Raw genomic sequence first — 20,985 nt, 5'->3', positions numbered from 1 at the left:
CTAGCCAAGCCTTCTTGCCCAGCATGGGTAGAAGTTGCTGCAATGTCAACATTTTGAATTTTGGAACATCCAGGAAAGTATTTAGAATTGACAGGTCCAATATTGGTCTCCAGGCATTGCCCTTTCTGGGTACCAAGAAAAGTTTTGAGTAAAATCCTTGCCCCTTTTCTTGCTGTGGTACTTTTTGAATAGCTCTCATGTCCATGAGACCAGAAATGTGTTTTTGTGCCTCAACCAATGATTTTGTGGCAGGTCTGGCATACCTTTTGGCCTTGGTAGGGTGTGAAAGTGGAACCTGTAACCCTGAGAAACAATATTCAGTACCCATTTGTCTTGGGTGATCATGTGCCAATTTTGTGAGAAAAGTGCTAGTTTTCCCTCTAAGGGTACTGCCAAACGGTAAGTGCTTGGCATTTGTAGAGGGAAGTCTTTGGGACTGTTTCCTATAAGGTTGTGATTGGTCTTCTCCACCTTTGGGGGCTGAAGCACCCCATTGTTTAGGTATGTATGAGCCTTGGGGCTGAGATCTGCCTCTTGGGCATCTGTATCTGCCTCTGTGGCCTGTCTGATACTGGAAAGGACCAATTTTTAGAAGGCCAGTTCCTGCTAAATCTAGGTGGCTGAACCTGTAAGAAATCCTTTACTGTCTGCACTGATTTTGCTTTATCCTCCATTTTCTTTAACACCTCTTCTGCCTTAACACCAAAGTATCAGGCTGTAACGGAGCATCCAATAATTTTGCTTTAACATGATCTGGTAAACCTTGTTCTTTTAACCAAGCATGCCTTCGAATGACAGAACCTGTAACTGCGGCTCTGCAAGAAGCCTCTGATGAATCAAAACCACATTGCAGAGTATGCTTTCCCACTTGTTCAGCTGCATGCAATAAATCCTGCATTTCCTTACTGTCAGGACATTGAGCTTGTAAGCATTTGCTGTTTTAGCAAAGACATTAGGTATTGTTGATATTTAAGCATGTGAAACTGGCAATTTAAAGCCCTTACAGCTAAAGTAGCAGAAGTGTAAATTTTCCCCCATCTATCCAGTGCTCTAGAATTCCTATCAGAGGGAGCAGGGTTTTTTCAGTGGAAGCCTTGACCCCTTTGGGACCTTGAGAAATAGTTTCTGGGTCAGCAGCAGGGTTTTTATAAAGAAATTTATGGGAGTCTGGGACCCTGTAGTACCTATCTGGCTTGACTGGTGCAGGGGATAAATAATCAGGAGACAAACTGGATTCAGAGAAATCAACAATATCTAGTACAGGAGGGATAGCAAGGGACCTGTGCTGAGGCAGCAAATGAAAGTCCCTGAGCCTCTTCTTGGATTCTGAATAATCCTGGCTCTCCCAAAGGAAATGTGCCCTCATGGTGTGTAAGGTTTCCCCAAAAGAGTAATCCTCAGGAGGAGAGGCTGAAGGGATTGATTCTTCAGCATCAGAGTCCTCATAGGGAGGAAGAGAATATCCCTGTTCTGAAGAGGAATCTGAGGAAAGAGAGACCTGGTCAGGAGTCATAGTCAGCTTCTTGCCTAGGCCTTTTATCAGGAGGGGGAGGGGATGGAATCCTGATCAAAGTAATTAGGTCCTCGGCCATTTTAAGCATCTGTTTCTCTGGCATGGATAACTGTCCAGAATGCTGTACTTGTTTCTTTGTCTTTAGTGGTGTTTTAGACTTTGCCTTGGCTGCTGTAGTGGACTTGATATTAAGCTATGTAGGTCTGAAACCCTCAGAAGCCGATGCCTGCTCAGTGGCTCCGGACCCATCTGAGGGAATAGTTTTCATAGGCTCAATACCTTGAGTTTCCAGAGGCCTAGTTGTCTCCAAGTGGGAGTTGGAGACGGCCTGTGGCTCTGAGGTAGCGGGTGTCAGGGGCTGTGAAAGCACCTCAGTGAGAACTGGCGGACTTGGCCGAGAAGAGGCTTCGTCTAAGGTTTTTGACCTTGGATGCCTTCCCTTTTCTTTGTCTGTGTTTTTTATGAATTCCGGTAGTCTGTTCCGACGGCATTATGTAGTTAAACCTTTGGCCAAAGTAATGTAAAGCAAAATCAAACAGACGCTTAATAGTGCATTGGTTGACTAGCACATAACCGAAAACTAGCAATGTCGTGGTCAGGGCCTAGGCAAGGAATACAGTAAGAGTGAAAATCCATACGAGGCATTTTCTTCCCACAAGAAATACAATTGTTAACTTTTACTGAAATCGGTCTGGAGAAAGAAAGAAAAGTTTCCCCAATGGGGTACTTAGCTTTATTGAAGACTTCGGTTCTGAAATTCAATTTCGAAAAACTGAGTCGGCCGACCGGCACTTGCGAACTGATTTTGCTTCAGGCACCACGCAGCAAGACTGAAGAAAATGGCGTCGGTTGCATCTTAAATACCCCTGGCGCACTGATGTCAGGGAAGAGGCGACAGCAACAGACATTGGACCAGGACTTTGGAATTCAGGCAGACTGCGGGTAGCCTGCCAGCAGGATAACCCAAGTGTAATGACTGCAACAGTGAAACACGAACATCTGGTAATGCAAAAAGCCTGGTTTGAAGCGGAAGTATCTTATGCATGATCCCCTGATAAGGATATGCAGGTAAGCCTCTTAAGTCTAGAGTTACCAACCAGGCATCCTTGCCTAGCATAGGCAGCAGCTGTTGTAGAGTCAGCATCTTGAAGTTTGGAATGTCCAAAAATGTATTTAAGTTGGATAAGTCCAGAATTGGACTCCATGATTTGTCTTTTCTGGGTACCAGGAAAGGTCTTGAATAAAAACCTTGTCCCTTCTTTTCTAGTACTGGTTGAATAGCTCCCATATTCATGAGGGACATAACTTGTTTCTGGGCCTCTGCCCACTGATTTGGAGGCAGATCTGGCCATCCGTTTGGGATTGGCAACGTGTGGAAATGAAATATGTATCCCTGGGATACTATATTTAAAACCCAATTGTCCTGGGTAATTAGTTTCCAGTTTCATGCATGAAGTGCCAGTTCCCTCCAAAGGGGTAGCCAAAAGATAAGTGCTTGGTGATTGCAGTGGAAAGTCACAGACTGTTGACCGTAGGAAGGTGCCTTGTTACTTCCAGATGTAGAGGTGGAGGCACCCCATTGTTTTGTTCTATAAGTTCCTTGTGACTGAAACCTGGAGCCTTTGGAGTGTCTGGGTTTGACCAGAGTGGCTCTGGTGGGTACTGGAAAGAACCAATTCTTAGTAGGCCTGTGCCTACTGAACCTGGGTGGCTGCACTTGTAGGAAATCTTTTACAGTTTGCATAGATTTAGCTTTATCTTCCATCTTTTTCAAAACAACTTCTGCCTTATTACCAAATAGACTGTCCTGTTGTAAAGGAGCATCCAACAATTTTGCTTTAACATTATCAGGCAGATTTTGCTCCTTGAGCCAAGCATGCCTTCTTATCACAGATCCAGTTACAGCGGCTCTGCAAGAGGCCTCCAAAGAATCAAAACCACATTGCAAAGTATGCTTTCCAACTTGTTCAGCTGAATGCAATAAATCCTGCAACTATTTTCCACAGTCAGAAATCAACATAATTTTCTGTTTAAGTAAGCACATGACATGCTACTGATACTTAAGCATATTAAATTGACAATTTAAAACCCTGATTGCCAAGGTTGCGGACGTGTAAACCTTCTTAACCCATCTATCCAGCACCCTGGAGTCTCTATCAGAAGGGGTAGGATTTTTAGCAGTAGAAGATTTAACGCCCTTGGGACCCTGAGAAATTGTTTCGGGGTCAGCAGCAGGGTTTTTAGAGGAATTTGTGGGAACCCTGTAATATCTGTCTGGCTTACTAGGAGCCAGAGGCAGGGAATCAGTAGCCATGCTGGATTCTGAGAAAAACATCAACAATGTCTAGAACAAGAGGTATAGCCAAAGGCCTATGCTGAGGAAGGAGGAAATCTCTAAGCCTCTTTTTAGATTCTGAGAAGTCCTGACTCACCCAGTGAAAGTGTTCCCTTAAGGTATGCAAAGCTTCTCCAAAAGAAAAATCCTCAGGAGAAGCAGAAAGGATTGAATCTTCTGCATCAGAGTCCTCATAAGGTGGAACAGATAATTCCTGATCAGATGAAATAGAAACCTGATCTGATGATTCATAGTCAGTGCCTTGCCTAGGCTTCTTTAGCAGGAGGCGGATGGGAACCCCTGATCAAGATAATTAAATCCTCAGCCATTTTGAAAATTTGTTTTTTCAGGCATGGGGGCTTGTGCACGTGGCCCAAGAGTCGTTTTTTTTTGACATAGAAGTTGTTTGGCCTAGGTTTTGAAGATTGAGTCGGATTAATATACAAAGCTTTAGGCCTGAAAACACCCTCAGAAGCCGGTGCCTGCTCAGCGGCTCCAGACCCACCTAAGGTAGAGACATCCGCGGGTTCAATACTTAGTGTCTCGCGGCATTATCAGACTCCGAATGGGTCTCAGTAGAGGCCTACGAATCAAAAGTAGCGGGTATCAGGGGCTGCAAAAGCACCTCACTGAAGTACAGGCAACTGGCTTAGAAGCTTTGTCTGTTTTAGACAGAGCCGGTCTCTTTCTTTGTGTTTATGTATTCTGGTAGTCGGATTATTAACAGACATTTCTGGATAGTCAAATCTTGAGCAAAAATATTTTGATGCAAAAATATACAGACGCTTAAATACTGCACTGATTAAATTTAGCACAAAACCGACAGCAAGGCACATTGTGGTCAGGGCCTAGGCAAGGAATACAGTACAAATGAAAATCCTTGAGGTATTTGCTTCCCATAAGTAACACAATTAACTTTTACTGACATCGGTAAGGAGCAAGAAAACGTTTCTCCAACGGGGTACTTAACTTTAGGTTGAAGCCTTCGGTTCTGAAACTCGAAAATGAAAATTTCAGGAGTCGACCAACCGGCACTTGCAAACTACTTCTGCTTCGGGCACTGCGTGACAAGACTAATGAAAATGGCGTCTGCTGCATGTTTTATACCCCTAACATCATGGAAGAAGGGACAGCAGACGCAGGACCCAAGACTTTGTTAATCTGGCTGACTGAGGGCAACCTGCCAGCAGATTACCCAAATGTAATGAATGCAACAGTGAAACACGAAGATAAACATAAGCTCAAGCAAAGACAATAAGGTTTCCCCAACGGGCGGCCACGGTGGTGCAGTAGTTAGCATTTGCGCCTCACAGCAAGAGGTTCTCCAGTTCGATTCTCGGCTGGGGTGCCTTCTGTGAAGAGTCTGCATGTCCTCCCTGTGGTCGTGTGGGTTTCCTCCGGGTGCTCCGGTTTCCTCCCACATCCCAAAGACTGGATTGGACACTCTAAACTGGCCCTGGGAGTGAGTGTGTGCCTTCTGTGGAAGGTTGGGCACCGGGCTAGCAACTCTACACTGTAAAACTCCACTGCCAATCATGAGCGGACAGGTGATCCGCTGTGGCGACCCCTAACCGGGAAAAGCCAGAAGTGGTGGAGCGAACCGATCAATCTGAAGTTAAACTGCAGCAGCAAAGTTCTGAGGTCTGTGTAGGCGGGTGTCAAATTTAAGGCCCCTGGTTTATGGCCCTGCATGCGACATCCCACGCACTAGCAGCAACCAGGCTTGAGCTTCTGCATAGCAGCCAAAGTTCGGATCGCATGAAGATACCACATTAAGAATACTGCAACATAAGAATAGGACACCTAGAGCCTTGGATCAGTCTGTAGTAAGTTGCCGGCTCAGATTCTAGAACCTATAGTGGTGGATGATATGGATAACATCAGATCCAGCATCTGAAACACATTTCCTAAAAAATGACATACAAACCCTCAACAAGGAAAAATTACAGCCCATCACAGCAGACATACTTATTCATGCTCGATGTGGAAGCAACTTTTTGCAGGTCAAGGAATCGTACAACTTCAGTTTTTGGTTTTGAGACTGGAGAATATTCTTCAAAACTTGAACTGGACTGACTGAGCTTCACAGCTGAAACAAATTAAATACACCAAGTTACTTAACATAAGCATAATTTAATACCACACAAAGTATTAAATTTAATTTCTGAAATAAGCACTGTTAAAACCACAGAAATCTCCAAGTATTGCAGGTGAACTGCAGAATCACCACTTGCTGGAGCACAAGCAACCCCCCCCCCCAACAAAAAGTATGTTTGCAACACTCAATTATATAAAGTAAACCCACAATACAGCACAAGCATGAAGAAAGGCCATCAAGAGGGGGGAGCAAAGCTGAAGTACTAACTGAAAAAGATTCAAGACAGAATACGAGAACATTTCATGTAAATTAGGCATTTAAGAATCCCAGTAAAATTCACAAGAGTTTGGGAGGCAAGAATATGGGACCTTTAAGCAGCAGGTGATAACTGTAGAAATCAAAACATTTAAGGTGTAACTGTGTCTCCTCAGTTTTACAGAGAACCACTACAGCAGTAGAACTCATTCCTGGAAATTCGCCACCAGTGCACATCCACTCAGCAATCCTGTCTCCACAAGCTCTGCAGACATCCTGAGAAGTTCTAGCTCCTTTGCAGTGCAAGGATAGAAATGCTTCTTGATCAATAAATGGGGGGTTGTTTGCAATGAATGGAGATACTGACATGTTTCCTCATGAACAGTTTGTCAAGGTGGGTCCACCAAGATGCAGGAAGATATGCAACCTAGTACACACAGTAATTCTCTGCAGGAATGCTGTTCACATACAACAGAAAAAAGAAGTTATGTACTTACCATAACGTTCCATGTGAGTTGTTCATCCCGCCCTCATTCTTACACATGGGTTCTGAGCCGATCGGCTCAGAGTCATCCACTTTACTAGCTGAAGATCTCAAGAGTAGCTCAAGGCCAGGTCCCTATCCCATGATGCTCTCTGTCCTACCTCAAATCTAGTTTGCTGAACCCAGCAATAACAGGTATAACAATACTCCAATCTGAGTACGTCCCAGAACAATACCACCAGACCCCAAGTTTACTCGTTCTTCGAGACCCTGGACGGGGAAGGCAGGTGGGAAAGAAAGAATGAAGGCAAGATCAACTAACACGGAACGTTATGATAAGTACATAACTTTAGGTGAAGTTCTTCAATCTCGCCGTTTACTCTTACACATGGGTAGCATCCCAAGCACCCTAATCTTGGGTGGCTCAATGGAGCACATTCCTGAGGACAGTGGAACCAAAGGAAGCCCAGTCCCTGGAGGCCCTGTCCACTTTGTAATGACTGATAAAGGTATGCGGCTTAGACCAAGTGCCAGCTGCACATATACTGTCCAAAGGCAATCGAGCCACAAAAGCAGAAGTGGAAACAGCCCTAGTGGAGAGCGCCTCTCACCATGCTCTAACATTTGGTTTGCTGAAGAGTATATAAATTTAATGCAGTCTGTTAACCATTCAGAAAGGGTAACTTTAGAATCTGGTAATCCTTTCTTAGTGTCACAGCATGACATACAAGGAGTTGGTCAGATCTTCTGTATTCCTTTGTCCTGTCAACACAGAATCTTAATTGTCTGTGCACATCAAGTTTATGCAACATGTACTCAAACCTATTAGAATGATGACTGAAAAAAAAGTTAAAGTTCGATAGTTTGATTCAGGTTAGTCTCGGAACAGAACTTTGGCAGGAAAGAAGGATTAGTTGTCAGTGATACTCTGTCTGGATGGAACACCAAATATGGGGGGACTGACAGAAAGAGCTTAAAGCTCCAACTCCCTAAGTGCTAAGGTAATGGCCACCAAGAAAATCGTTATCCAAGAAAGAAACTTCAACTGGCAGGATGATGTAGGCCTCAAAGGGGGTAAGAATAATAGATTTGTTTGTTTCTTTCGGCTTTTCCCGGTTAGGAGTTGCCACAGTGGAACTCCGGTCCACTAATAACTGGCAGTAGATTTTTGACATGCTGGCTTGCCGGGCCTAACACACAACCTTCAACGAAGGAACGCCCATTCATGCATGTCGCCACACAGAAGACGCTCTGAGAATCGAACGGGCGTCTAACTGTGATGCGACAACACTACCGCAACACCACCACCGCAGTATAGGTGACAACACAAAATTTAGATTCCAGGGAGTAAAGGGTTGTCTAACAGGCAGCCAAAGATGAATGGTACCCTTCAGGAAACCCCTACATAATCTGTGAGACATCAAATTAGAACCTTCAGCTCAGAGGTGAAAATTCAAACTTGCAACCAATTGAACTAATAGTAGCAGCTGCAGAAACCTTCATAAAAAAGCTTAGATAGGAATTCCAAGATACTAGCAATCGGGGCAACATAAGGGATCAATGTTATTTTGGAAGGCCCAAAAAGCAAATCGCTTTCATTTACTAGCATACAACTTTCTGTTGGAAACCTTATGCGAAGAGACACCAATGTGCTGTTCTTCAGTAGAAAAATTGTGTGAACTGGCTAGGCTTGGAATCGGAGCAGCCAAGCTGTCAGTCTGAGGGAACGAAAGGAGGGATGGAAGGCCCCTGACGAGTGTGTCAGCAGGTCTGGAAAGTACAGTTTTGTACCTACCATAAATGTAGATGTTCGAGGATTCCATTGCTGCAGTCCTGACTATTGGGTATAGTCCGCGTCCCGTCGGCCCGAATACCAGAGTATAAGGCTGACGTCGGTCAGGGCGCATTAGACTGGCGTCAGTACGTCAGGGTACTAATGCGCATGACCGACGTCATATCCTCAGTCTTTTCTTGCCCCAGATGTCAGAAGACCCTAAAAAGACAAGTCCCAAAATACCTGCACCAAAAACATGTACAATATATACAACAATATATACAAAAATATATACATGTAAACTCACCTACACAACCACCCCTAAACATAGAGGGGAAGGAGGGAGGGTAAATTGGACTGCAGCAATGGAATCCTCGAACATCTACATTTATGGTAGGTACAAAACTGTACTATGTTCTTCGTTTTCCATTGCTGCAGTCCTGACTATTGGGTAGAATCCCAAAGCAGAGGTAAGGGAGGCTGGCAAATCATAAAGAAGTAGGAGCTGACAACATGCCTTGTAAAACAGCTGTGGCAAAACCAGCCCTAGACTTAGAGTAGATAGGAAGGTGATAATGCTTAGAGAAAGTATGCACTGAACTCCAAGTAGCTGCTTCCAAAATATCCTTAGTTGCCACCCCCTTAGAAAAGCTGTGGAAGTGGCAGTAGCCCTAGTGGAATGAGGCCTAATCCCAGCTGGAATCTCCTTGCCATGATGGGAATAACAAAATGCAATGCAAAAGCCAATCCACCTAGAAATAGTTTGTTTCGACACAGGCTTGCCCTGTGAACTCAAAGCAAAGGAAACAAACAACTGCTGGGACTGCCTAAAATCCTTAGTCCTGCTTAAATAATAACGCAATTGCCTGTGTACATCTAAAGTGTGCAAAATCTTTTCCCCTTTATTTTGAGGGTCTGCATAAAACGTAGGCAAATGAATAGTTTGGTTTAAAGCCACACTAGAAACCACCTTAGGCATAAAGGAAGGATTAGTACGTAATGATACCCTATCCTTATGGAAAATCAAAAAAGGCTCTACTGCCATAAGGGCCTGCAACTCAGACACCCTTCTTGCAGAAGTAATAGCCAACAGAAAAGCAGTCTTCCATGACAAGTATTTCAATTCAGCAGTAGCTGCAGGCTCAAAAGGTTGTAGAGTAAGTTTTTCCAACACAAAATTGAGATCCCAAGCAGGAGTAGGAGCTCACGTGGGGGTCTTATATTCTTTGCTCCTCTAAGAAACTGCTTGAACAAAGGATGCGAAAACAAAGGTGGGTCACAATCATAGTGAGCTGAAATTGCTGCAGCATGAATCTTAATGGAAGAGAAGGACAAACCTTTGTCCAATAACTCAGTAAGATATTGAAGAGCCACACTCAAATTAGGCTCAGAAATCTCCAAATTCTTTGCTGTACTCCAAAATAAAAATCTCTTCCATTTTTCTGCGTACACTCTCCTTGTACTAGGTCTTCTAGCTTCCATAATCACATTTAAAACTTGTTGAGGAAGTTGAGACCTGCTGTGTTTCAACACAGAATATGCCAGGCTGTTAGATGAAGAGAATGAAGCTTGACATTGAGCAGATGACCGTCCTTCTGAGATAACAGATGAGGAATCAGAGGTAAAGGCCATGGAGGCTTCTGTACCAGACTCCGTAGTAGTGGGTACCAGTGTTGCCGAGGCCAATCTGGAGCTATCAAAATCATCCTTGGCCTGTCTTGTCTGACCTTTAATAGTACCTTTGGAAGAAGAGGCAGAGGTGGAAAGGCATACACATGAAGGTTTTTCCAACTGAAAGACAGAGCATCCACTTTCCAAGCTGTGTGATGAAACCCCTTTGTGCAATACTTTGGCAGCTGGTGGTTTAGTGGAGAAGCGAACAGATCTATGTCTGGAGTTCCCCATGACACTGTCAGTTTCTGAAATACATGAAGATCCAGTTTCCACTCGTGGGGATCCATGATTTGTCTGCTTAACACATCTGCCAAGGAGTTCTGTGCTCCTGGCAGAAACCTTGCCTGAAGAGTTAATTGCAAGCTTAGCGCAGTCTCCCATAAAATCATTGCTTGCCTGCATAAAGGATAAGAATGTGTTCCCCCTTGCTTGTTGATGTACCACATGACAGTTGTGTTGTCTGTTAGAATCAACACCTGCCCTGGAAGAAGTAACTCCTTGAAAGCCATTAATGCAAACTGGACTGCTAACATCTCCTTCATGTTGATATGTAGATGCTGTAGTCTGGCAGGCCACTTGTCTTGTATCCACTTTCCATTTAGATGAGCTCCCCAAGCAATGTCCGAGGCATCTGTCGTTAAGATCTGACTTGCCTCTGGCCGGGTCACAGAGAGTCCCTTGTTTAGGTGACATTCCTGAGCCCACCACAAGAATTCTTTTAGAAGGCAAGGTATTATTTGAATGACAGTGTCCAAATCCTGGCAGTGCTGTGTCCATACATTTTGAGATACCATTGTAGCTTCCTCATATGCAGTTTGGCATTGGGAAGCACCAGAATACAAGATGCCATGAACCCTAATGCTTGAAGGACTGTCCTTGCAGTCAGCACGGACTGATGAGATAGTTGATGGAAGTAAAGTGACAGACTCTTTTGTTTGTCCGGGGTTAAAAGGCCATCTGGGCTGCTGTATTCAGTCTCACACCCAGAAAGCACATGTCTTGAGAGGGTACTAGACTGGACTTTATTTCGCTCACAGAATACCCTAGGCATCTTAGCACTGCTATAACATATTCCAGATGCTGTAGAAGGTCTTCCTTTTCGTGAGCCAGAATCAGGCAGTCGCCCAAGTAAGGATAGATTTGAATTCCTTGAAGCCTGAAGTAAGCTATCACTGGAGCCAGAACCTTTGTGAATACTCTGGGCAGTAGATAAGCCAAAGGGCAATGCAGAGAACTGATAATGAAAATTTCCAGCTCGAAACCGCAGATACTTCCTGCAACTTAGCCTTATAGGCACATGAAGGTAAGCTTCCTTGAGATCTAAAGTTACCATCCAGTGATCTTTGCCCAGCAGAGGTAAAAGCTGTTGTAACGTCAACATCTTGAACTTGGGAATGTCCAGAAACGTGTTGAGGAGAGATAAATCCAAAATTGGTCTCCACGTGTTCCCCTTCTTTGGTACAAGGAACAGGCGAGAATAAAATCCTAGGCCCCTTTCTGATACAGGGACTGGCTGAATGGCCCCTATCTGAAGTAACTGAGAAACTTGCTTGTGAGCCTCTTTTCTTTGTGGAGGAGGAACATCTGGCATGCCTTTGAAAGGGGGCATTGTATGGAAATAAAATCTGTAACCGTGGTGAATGATATCCAACACCCATTTGTCTTGAGTAATTAAATCCCAATTTTCTTTGAAAAGAGACAGTCTTCCTCCCAAAGGAGCTGCCAGACGGGAAGCTGCTGGCAGCTGAAAAGACAGGTCATTGGGTCTGTTTACGAAAGGACTGACCCCTGCCCTCACCAGAAGTCTGAGCAGGTGAACTCCCTGTTCTAGGCCTAAAAGAACCTTGAGCCCTGCCCCTACCACGTCTAGACCTACCCCTAGACTGGGAATCATAAGCAGGATATGTCCACCCCTTAGCAGGCCAATTTCTACTAAACTTTGGTGGCTGCACCTGCAAAAAATCTTTAACAGTTTGCATAGACTTAGCTTTGTCCTCCATTTTCTTTAAAACTGCTTCCACAGGCGATCCAAACAACACATCAGACTGTAAAGGAGCATCCAAAATCCTTGTCTTAACATGCTCAGCTAAATTCTGATCCTTCAACCAGGCATGCCTGCGAAGAACAGAACTGGTAGCAGCCACCCTCGAGGAGGCCTGTACAGCATCAAAACCACATTGCAAAGAATGCTTACCCACTTGTTCAGACACATGAACCAAATCCAGCAACTCTTTACACTCAATACCTTCCGCCAAAGCATCCACCTTAGATTTTAATTGTGAAAGGAGATAATTCTGATATTTTAGCATGTGAAACTGACAATTCAATGCTCTCATTGCTAGAGTGGAAGAAGTATACACTTTCTTTCCCCACCTATCCAAAGCCCTTGCCTCTTTATCAGTGGGAACAGGATTTTTAACCACAGAAGCCTTAACACCTTTAGGCCCTTGAGAAATTGTTTCTGGGTCCGCCCTAGGACTCTTAAACAAATATTTATGAGCTTCGGGCACCCTATAATACCTATCAGGCTTAACAGGAGCAGGAGGCAAAGAGTCAGGGTTCAGGAAGCCTCTGCAAAACATCTTCCACCACATTCAACACAGGAGGAATAGCTAAAGGCCTATGCTGGGGTAAAACAAGAATTCCCTAAGCCTTTTCCTGGAATCAGAGTAATCCTGGCCTTCCCATTTAAAGTGCTCCCTCATGGAATGCAGAGTCTCTGAAAATGAGAAATCCTCAGGCGGAGAAGCTGTAGGAGTGGAATCATCCACATCCGAATCAGAATAAGTAGGATACTCCTGCATATCTTCCACAGAAGATTCTGAAGCCTCTGAACACTGTTCAAAACTATCAAACTCGGTTCCACCCTAGGCCTCTTATCAGGCGGGGCATAGAACCTCTAATCATAGTAATCAAATCTTCTGCCATTTTAAGCATATGTTTCTTAGGTACAGAACCCGAAATGCTAGGAGAAGCCCCCACTGAAGCTGAACTAGGCCTACCCCTCAAAGAAGTTTTGGCAACAGAAGGAGAGGCTCTAACAACCTTGGGAAGAGAGGGAAGAACAGTCACCTGAGAAGCCCCCTCAGCCTGGCCTACCTCCTGAGAAGGCACATCCTGTAATAGTAAAGTTTCTGCCTGGGACTCCATGGAAACTCCTGGCAAAACCTCTGGCTCCACTGAGCCTTCTAAAGAACCGACGTCCGGGACTGCCGGTTCATCAACCCTAGGCTTCACTGTTTTGTCCTTGCGCTTCTTGGAGGAAGCGCCGGAGCATCCGACGGCATTTTATAATTGCAACGCTTCCCAAACACTAACCTGGCACAGTCTAACCTCCTCTTAATAGTGCGTTTGTTAAACCTAGCACAAGAGCGGCAACCAACAACGTCGTGCTCAGGCCCTAAACAAGGTATACACAAGGTATGGTAATCCCTATGAGGTATCTGTTTCCCACAAGAAATACAGTTATTCACTTTTTCTGACATCCGGTAAAATACTGAGGCAAGAAAAAACCAAAATGTTCCCCAACGGGGTACTTAGCCAACTCTGTTTCGGTCTGAAACTCCGGTTTCAGAAATATTTCAGAACGCCAACCTGCACTCGCAAAACTGCTTCTGCATCGGACCATGCGGCAAAAAAGACTGAGGATATGACGTCGGTCATGCGCATTAGTACCCTGACGTACTGACGTCAGTCTAATGCGCCCTGACCGACGTCAGCCTTATACTCTGGTATTCGGGCCGACGGGACGCGGACTATACCCAATAGTCAGGACTGCAGCAATGGAAAACGAAGAACATCTGGATCCAAAATACAAGGTTCCTGCAGTTGATCTAGAATGGGAGGAAGGGCAACCAAATCTGAAGAGTTCAAAAAGGGGCTTGTTTTAGCTACATATTGAACTTATTTTACTGCCTGCACTTTAACAAAGTCATTTTTGTGTTCAAATTACCTGTAACTGTTGTAGGCTACACACTCAAGTGCGACAGCCATTTCTATGCATTTGAAGTGTTTTTTTGATTGCATCTCCTTTACTTTCTGGAAAAAATATATATACTTGTCTTTCCACCTTTCTAAGCCAGTTTAGTCCACTTTTCAGGTTAGAGCAGAATTCAGGGCTGTTACAAGTCTCTGTTTCCCCATGCCTTACTTGGATAATGGGAAGTTTCTTTGTTCACTGTGAGAGAGGGAGCTTTGAGCAGCCTATCTGTCCCTGTAGGAGAGGTTTCAGCCCAGAAATTAGTAGTTTATTGGCCATTTTAGGCAAATTTCTCAGTCTTTCATTTCCCTGCTATAAAACCCACATTTGCACGGTTTTGCACACCAAGAAGCGCTGGTTAGCTAGGGTACAACTATTCCCAGCTCCACAAAGTCAACTCTTCAATTTTTCCATTGGAACTAGACAAACTTTAAACATAAGCACTCAAATCATTCACTTCTCATCCCGGCACTTGCCCAAAACTCATAGCATTAGACACCCCCCCAATACGGTAGAGAAGGACAAGGCTCTCTATTCGACCTTACCAGCCAATCAGTAAAACAGTTCACTGTACCTAGCCAGACATGTCCAAAGGGCAGTTTCAGGTGAACTCTCCAGTCCAACTGGTGAATCTGGGTATTTTGAGGCAATGTTACAATTGTCTCATGTACACAGACCATCCTCTCCTCATTCCACCAAACACTAATACATGCGAGAGATGCAATTATACAGCCAAATTGGAGGCTAAGCTCTCTCAACCCAAGACTGGACCAGGCAGTCAAGAGAAGGGAATTACTTGTATCACACCACCAGTCTCGGCATAGACCTATGAAACCAGCACTGGCAAAAAACACAATACACAAAAACATACTCTGAGACTCTAAATAAAAATCTGCAAAAGCAACAGAGACCTCCAAAGTAGACATCCAAGCAACCTCCACCCCCCAACAGAAATCATGAAACACAAACCTCACAAAACCAGTGCGCCACACAATCACAGCCCTTAAGGCAAAATAACATACCCAACACACACTAGTAATGGGTGACTCTATAGTTAGGCACACAGACATCCCACTCACTAGGCTGAACAAGGTTACTGCTACCTGCCTGTCGGGTGCCAGGATCCGCTAGCACCGCTACATAACACAAGCACTCTGGTCACTCCAGAACAAGTACAAATATGACTCTGTCCTTGTCCATGTTGGTGTGAATGACCTGAGCCGCAGTTGCCTGGACTACATGAAAAGAAACATGGAGGAGCTCTCTGATCACGTAGCAGAGGCCGGTATGACCCTGACCCAGAGTAGCATCCTGCCCTCACCAAGAATGATACCACGGTACAGAGAAAAAATTATCAATTTCAACAATTGGCTAAGCTTCTGGTGTCATTCAAAGGGGATCCAGTGTCTGTCAGCCTGGGATGACATGCTCAACGAACCATGATGTTTTGCTAAAGACGGTATGCACCTGTCACCCTTCGGCTTTTGAATACTGGCCAAGGCTCTTGCCACCCCATAGTGCCTTTAGGCAAGTCTAAAGAATAACCCACCGCCGTAAATAGCGGAAGTAACCAAAAACTGAGGGTAATGCTGCTCAACGCCAGAAGTCTAAACCGCAAAATGCACGCACTCGAGGCACACCTTAGTATGGAGAAAATAAATATATGTGCAGTAACAGAAACCTGGTTTAAGGCTCCAGAGAGCACCCCAGCGCTACCAGGTTACAACTCATGCCATACACATTTCAGCCACAAAACCCGGACCGAAACAAAAGGCAGGGGAGTATCCATATTCATCAAGGATATCCACACCTCCAGATTAGTGGCGCAGCACGATGCTTCAGAGATCATCCACGTGCAACTAACAGACAAAACTGCTATTCAAATTACAGCTTGCTACAGATCACCCCATGTCCCAGGACCCCCACTCTACATTCCTGGAAACACTGGGAAACAAAGGTCCTACCAAACACCCAGATACTGGGTGATTTTAATTACCCAAACATTATCTGGGAGAACTATTCAAGTACGAACTCCCTTGTCCAACATTTCCTAGAATGTATAAACTCAAATGCCCTGGATCAACTGGTCAACACCCCCCACCAGAGGTGACAATATATTGGACCTGGTCATCACCAACATGGGCGACCGGTGTTCCACACCAGAGTTCAACCCTTGCTGGTTAGATCTGACAAGCTAATAACTCTGGATATCCACATTCCGCCACCTCCCCCGGTCAAAGAAACCACCATGAAAAACTTTTCAAAAGCAAACTTCATGTTACTTAAGAACGAGGTGGGAAGTTTCAAAGCCCCCATGCTAAAGGATAACGCTGTCCAAGCTGCAAAATCCTTTACTAATGCACTCTACAGGCACCTACAAGAATGCATGGATTATGCTATCCCAAACAAAACCAAGACTCACTCCTACAAGAAAAGGAAACCAGTCTGGTGGACCCGTTATAAACAAACTGTACAATAGAAGAAGGAAACTAGTACAGAAGAGAGTAAAATCCCAAAAAGGGAAGATATCCATGATCATTATCAGCAAGAAGCTACGTTCCATCAAACTCATCCAAGGCTACCTTCGAAAGAAAAATTGCCATGGACACCAAAGTTAACCACAAGGCACTCTCTAGCTGTGTCAAGAATCTGGCAATTCTCACAGTTAGTGCAGAATGGTACAAAATACACTGAACCGACTGATTAGTCAACATCCTGGCAGACAGGTTCAGTGCAAACTTCACCCCCCCCTCACCCCCAAAAGTGCACAATACCAGAAGAATGTACTGCCCCTGAAATCACACAGGTTAAAATAGCCCTCTCCAAAGCCAAAAACAGCATCAATGGGATCGGACGGTGTCCTAGGCTGCGTCCTACACGAGCTCTAAGATGAACTAATCCCTCACCTAAACACTGTTTAAACTCAGCCTCTGCACAGGCTACGTGCCCACAGAGTGGCACACAGAAAAGGTTATTCCGCTCCACAAAGGTGAACCCACAACGGACCCCAGGAACTATCGCCCTGTAAGACTGACTAGCTTGGCTTGCAAAGCTATGAAGCACATAATCATGGATCTCATTAACAGAGACATTGGAAGCCTCCAAACACTGGACCCTATCCAGTTAGACTTTAAGGGCAGATTATGCCTCCTAAACCTGGTGGACTTCTTTGAGACAGTTACCAAGGCTATAGACAAGGGAAAGGTGGTACACACAGCTTACCTAGACCTCGCAAAGGCCTTTGACACCATTCCCCACTCAAGTATTAGACAAGCTCACCAGCATAAACATAAACCTCTATGTAAAAAAGTCTCAAAAGGAACCTCTATGTCACGAGATGGGTTGCCAACAGGCTCACAGACAGAACCCACATATTAAGAGTTGAAAGAGCTAGGTCTGACTCTAAACCGGTTACAAGTGGCATTCTCCAGGGCTCAGTCCTAGAATCCCTCCTGTTCAGCAAATACTTCTCAGAGGTACAGGCAAGCACAGGAGAACTATGGCTGACCAAGTTCGCAGACGACTGCAAACTAGGGGCTATAATTGACTCTCCAGCTGACACAGGCATCCTCCAAAAGGGTCTCGCTGCGACACAGCTGGTGTCAAAACCATGGCCTCAAGCTAAATGCCAAAAAGTGCAAAGTCATCCTCTGTCAAAAACAAAGTACCCACAAACTACCACATAGGTGGTAGCCCCGTAAATACGAAGACGTAATAAGGGATCTGGGGACCCAAGTAGATAGTAACCTCTCCTTTGATAATCACATTGCCAAAGTGGTTAGAAAATATTATGTGGCCCACCTAATCACAAAAGGGTTTGCATCAAGATCAAAAGAGGTCACTAGGCCCCTCTACACATCAGAGTACAATGCCCCATTTGGGATGTACCCTACAAGACACCTGCAACAACTGGAAAAACCACAAAAGTTACTCACCAAGAGGATCACTAGCCTCAAGCAGATGCTCTATGCAGCTCGACTGAAAAAAACTCCAGCTGTACTCGGGTGCATACCACCCACTCAGAGGTGAACTCTGCCTAACATACAAGGCTATGTCCAACAGAATTGATGGACATACTCCACCTAAAGAAAACCATATCCCCTCGAGCCACACGCTCCAGGGATCTAAACCTCACCACAACAATAAATAGGACGTGCTGGAGGGGTAGATTTCTGTCCCAGAAACTTCCCATGCTCTGGAACAAGATTCCAATTTAAATTAGGCAAAGCTCCTCGCTAACCCTCTTCAAGAGAAACCTTGACGAGTGGATGGGAAACAGTTTACCCCAGGTATCACTTCAATGGCACTGCTGGACAGAAACAGAGAACAAATCTAAGGGGGCGGCGAAAGCCAACATTCTGGGTAGGCTTATAATTGCCTTCAGGAAGATAGCCTAGTACCTACCTATGAATCTATTAAGATCACAGTCCTTCCCAGGCTATTGGCTTTCTGCAAGAAATTCTGAATCAGGGGTATAGGTGGGAAGGCATACAGGAGTCCTGCGGTCCAATCTTGTATGAGCGAGTCCCTTGGGCCATCCACTGGAGGATTCAGGGCAAAATAGTTTCTGCATTTGGCATTCATAGGGGATACAAACAGGTCGCAGCAAGGCTGGCCCCATCTGCGGAAAATCTCTGCAACTTCGTCTGAGAGACCACTCATGTGGTAACAGAATGGCTCTGCTCAGTTTGTCCGCTATCGCACCATTTCCCCAGGATATGCATTGCTATCAAAGTGCCCAGTGGATACTGCCCACTGAAATTCTCAAGGCCCCTCGACACAGGGGGTAAGACTTAGTTCCACTTACTTGATGTACCAGACCACAGACGTCAGTCTGTATCGCAATTGTCACTAGAAGCAAAGAGTCGTGGAAGTGCTGCAACGACAAAATCTCCGCTCTCAGCAACAGAACATTGATGTGCAACTGTGACTGTCTCCAACAATGTGCCTTGGATTGTTCTTCCCTGAAAAGGTCTCCCCCATAACCACCACTATCAGAGAAGCTTCCGTCGTCACCGTGGCTGACATTGGGGGAGAAAATGGTTGACCCACTGAAACTTGTTGGCTGGTCAACCACCAGCAAAGGTCCTTCGTGCAAGAGTCTGTAATCATGACCAAGAATGACATCGAAAGTTGTTGGTAAGACCACAGGGTGAAGAGTAACCACTGAAGAACCCTCAAGTGCATACGTCCCAGAGGAACTGCTATGAGCGTAGCTGCCATGGTACCCAATAGCTTCAGCACTTGATGGGCCAGTACCTTTCTTATCTACAAAATGCACGAGACCTGGTTTTGGAGCGTGGTTATTCAGTGCAGGGGCAATTTTACTGTGGTGGTGTCTAATTCTGCTCCGATAAAGGAGACACACTGCAATGGCGACAACACAGACTTTTCGAAATTGATAGCGATGCCTAACTGGGAGCAGAGATTGAGAGGGAGATCCCTCGACAGAATTAGTTGACGCTTAGAGGCGGCGCTAAGGAGCCAGTCCATATAAGGAAACACACGGAATCCAAGACACCTCAGGTGAGCCATAACTACTGGAGTGCATTTGGTAAACACTCTGGGGCTGTTGAGAGTCCAAAGGGCAGTGCTCAGGTGGAAAGTGATCTTATCCCCTGTAAGGATAATTTTTCCATGGTGCTTATAGCAGAAATGAATGCAATGGGCTATCCATTTAGAAATGGTTAGCTTTGAAATGGCCTTCCCCTCTGCCCCTGCAGCAATGCCAACTAGCAGCTGTTAAGATTTTCTGAGAGGCTTAGTCCTGTCCAAAAAAAATCCAAGTTGTCTGTGCACATCCAAAGAGTGAAGAATTCATTCTTGTTTTGTGGATTCGGGAAAAAGGTAGGCAAATTAATGGACTGATTTAGGGCCACACTAGGCATCACCTTGGGCATAAAGGAAAGACTGGTCCTGAGGGAAACCCTGTCTGCATGGGAGATAATGAAGGGCTCCAACTGCCACGAGGGCCTATAATTCAGACGCTCTTCTAGCTGAAGTGATGGCTAGAAAGAAGGCTGTTTTCCAAGAAAGGAATTTCAACTCTGCTGTTGCAGCTGGCTCAAAGGGGGGTGAGCTTTTCCAATACAAAGTTATGGTCCCAGGCTGGAGTGGGAGCTCTCAGGGGGGGTCTTATATTTTTGGCCCATCTAAGGAATTGTTTTAGCAAGGGGTGAGGAGAGGCAGCTCGGTATTATAATGTGCTGAAATGGCAGAGCCATAAATCTTAATTGACAGGAAGGATAGGCCCTTGTGGAGGATTTCTGTTATGTACTCTAGAATATGGGGTAAAGCTGGGCACCGTTGCGGCCATCCCCCGAGCCTGGCCCAGGAACTGTATCTTTTCCACTTTTCAGCATAGGATTTTCTGGTACTAGGCCTCCTTGCCTCCAGAAAGACATCCCGCAACTGCTTACTAAGGGAAGCTAGAGGAGAGCTCATGGAATTAGTCAGGCTGCAAGGGTCAGGGTTTGAAGCTGAGTGCAGTACCTGGCCTACCTGCTGGCACAGCAGGGAAGGGGTCTGAGGCAAGTGCCATGGTTGTAACAGTGTCAGACTGTGCAAGAGGGGGTACCAGTGCTGGTGTCGCTAGTCTGGTGCAATCAGTATTGTTCTTGGCTTGTCCTGTGATTTTTAGTAGAAACTTCGAGAGGAAAGGCAGAGGGGGAAAGGCATAAACAGAGAGGCTTTCCCAGGTAAAGGACAGGGCATCCACTTTCCAAGCTTGACTGTGAGGAGGTCTGGTGCAAACTTTCATCAACTGGTAAGTTCCGAGGGGAGGCAAAAGTACAGTTTTGTACCTACCATAAACGTAGATGTCCGATAGGTATGCATCTGCAGTCCTTACATATGGGTTGTCCTGCCTCAGGC

General features: G+C 45.2%; 1 protein-coding gene across 1 annotated transcript in view; it reads right to left on the bottom strand.

Annotated features, from left to right (window-relative positions):
* The window catches only part of NUMA1 (nuclear mitotic apparatus protein 1), a 3,180,433-nt gene that overhangs the window by 2,407,395 nt on the left and 752,053 nt on the right, over positions 1 to 20,985 (bottom strand). Inside the window, exon 8 of the mRNA XM_044072777.1 lies at positions 5,806 to 5,937. Coding sequence (XP_043928712.1) covers positions 5,806 to 5,937 — 132 coding nt within the window. The remainder of the gene's footprint in view (positions 1 to 5,805; positions 5,938 to 20,985) is intronic.

Source organism: Protopterus annectens, chromosome 5.part1 (genome assembly GCF_019279795.1).
Source record: "Protopterus annectens isolate FY-2018-M chromosome 5.part1, PAN1.0, whole genome shotgun sequence".
In the NCBI taxonomy this organism is placed as follows: domain Eukaryota; kingdom Metazoa; phylum Chordata; order Ceratodontiformes; family Protopteridae; genus Protopterus; species Protopterus annectens.
The sequence above is the reverse complement of the archived record's forward strand: the minus strand, read 5'-3'. Positions and strand labels throughout refer to the sequence as shown.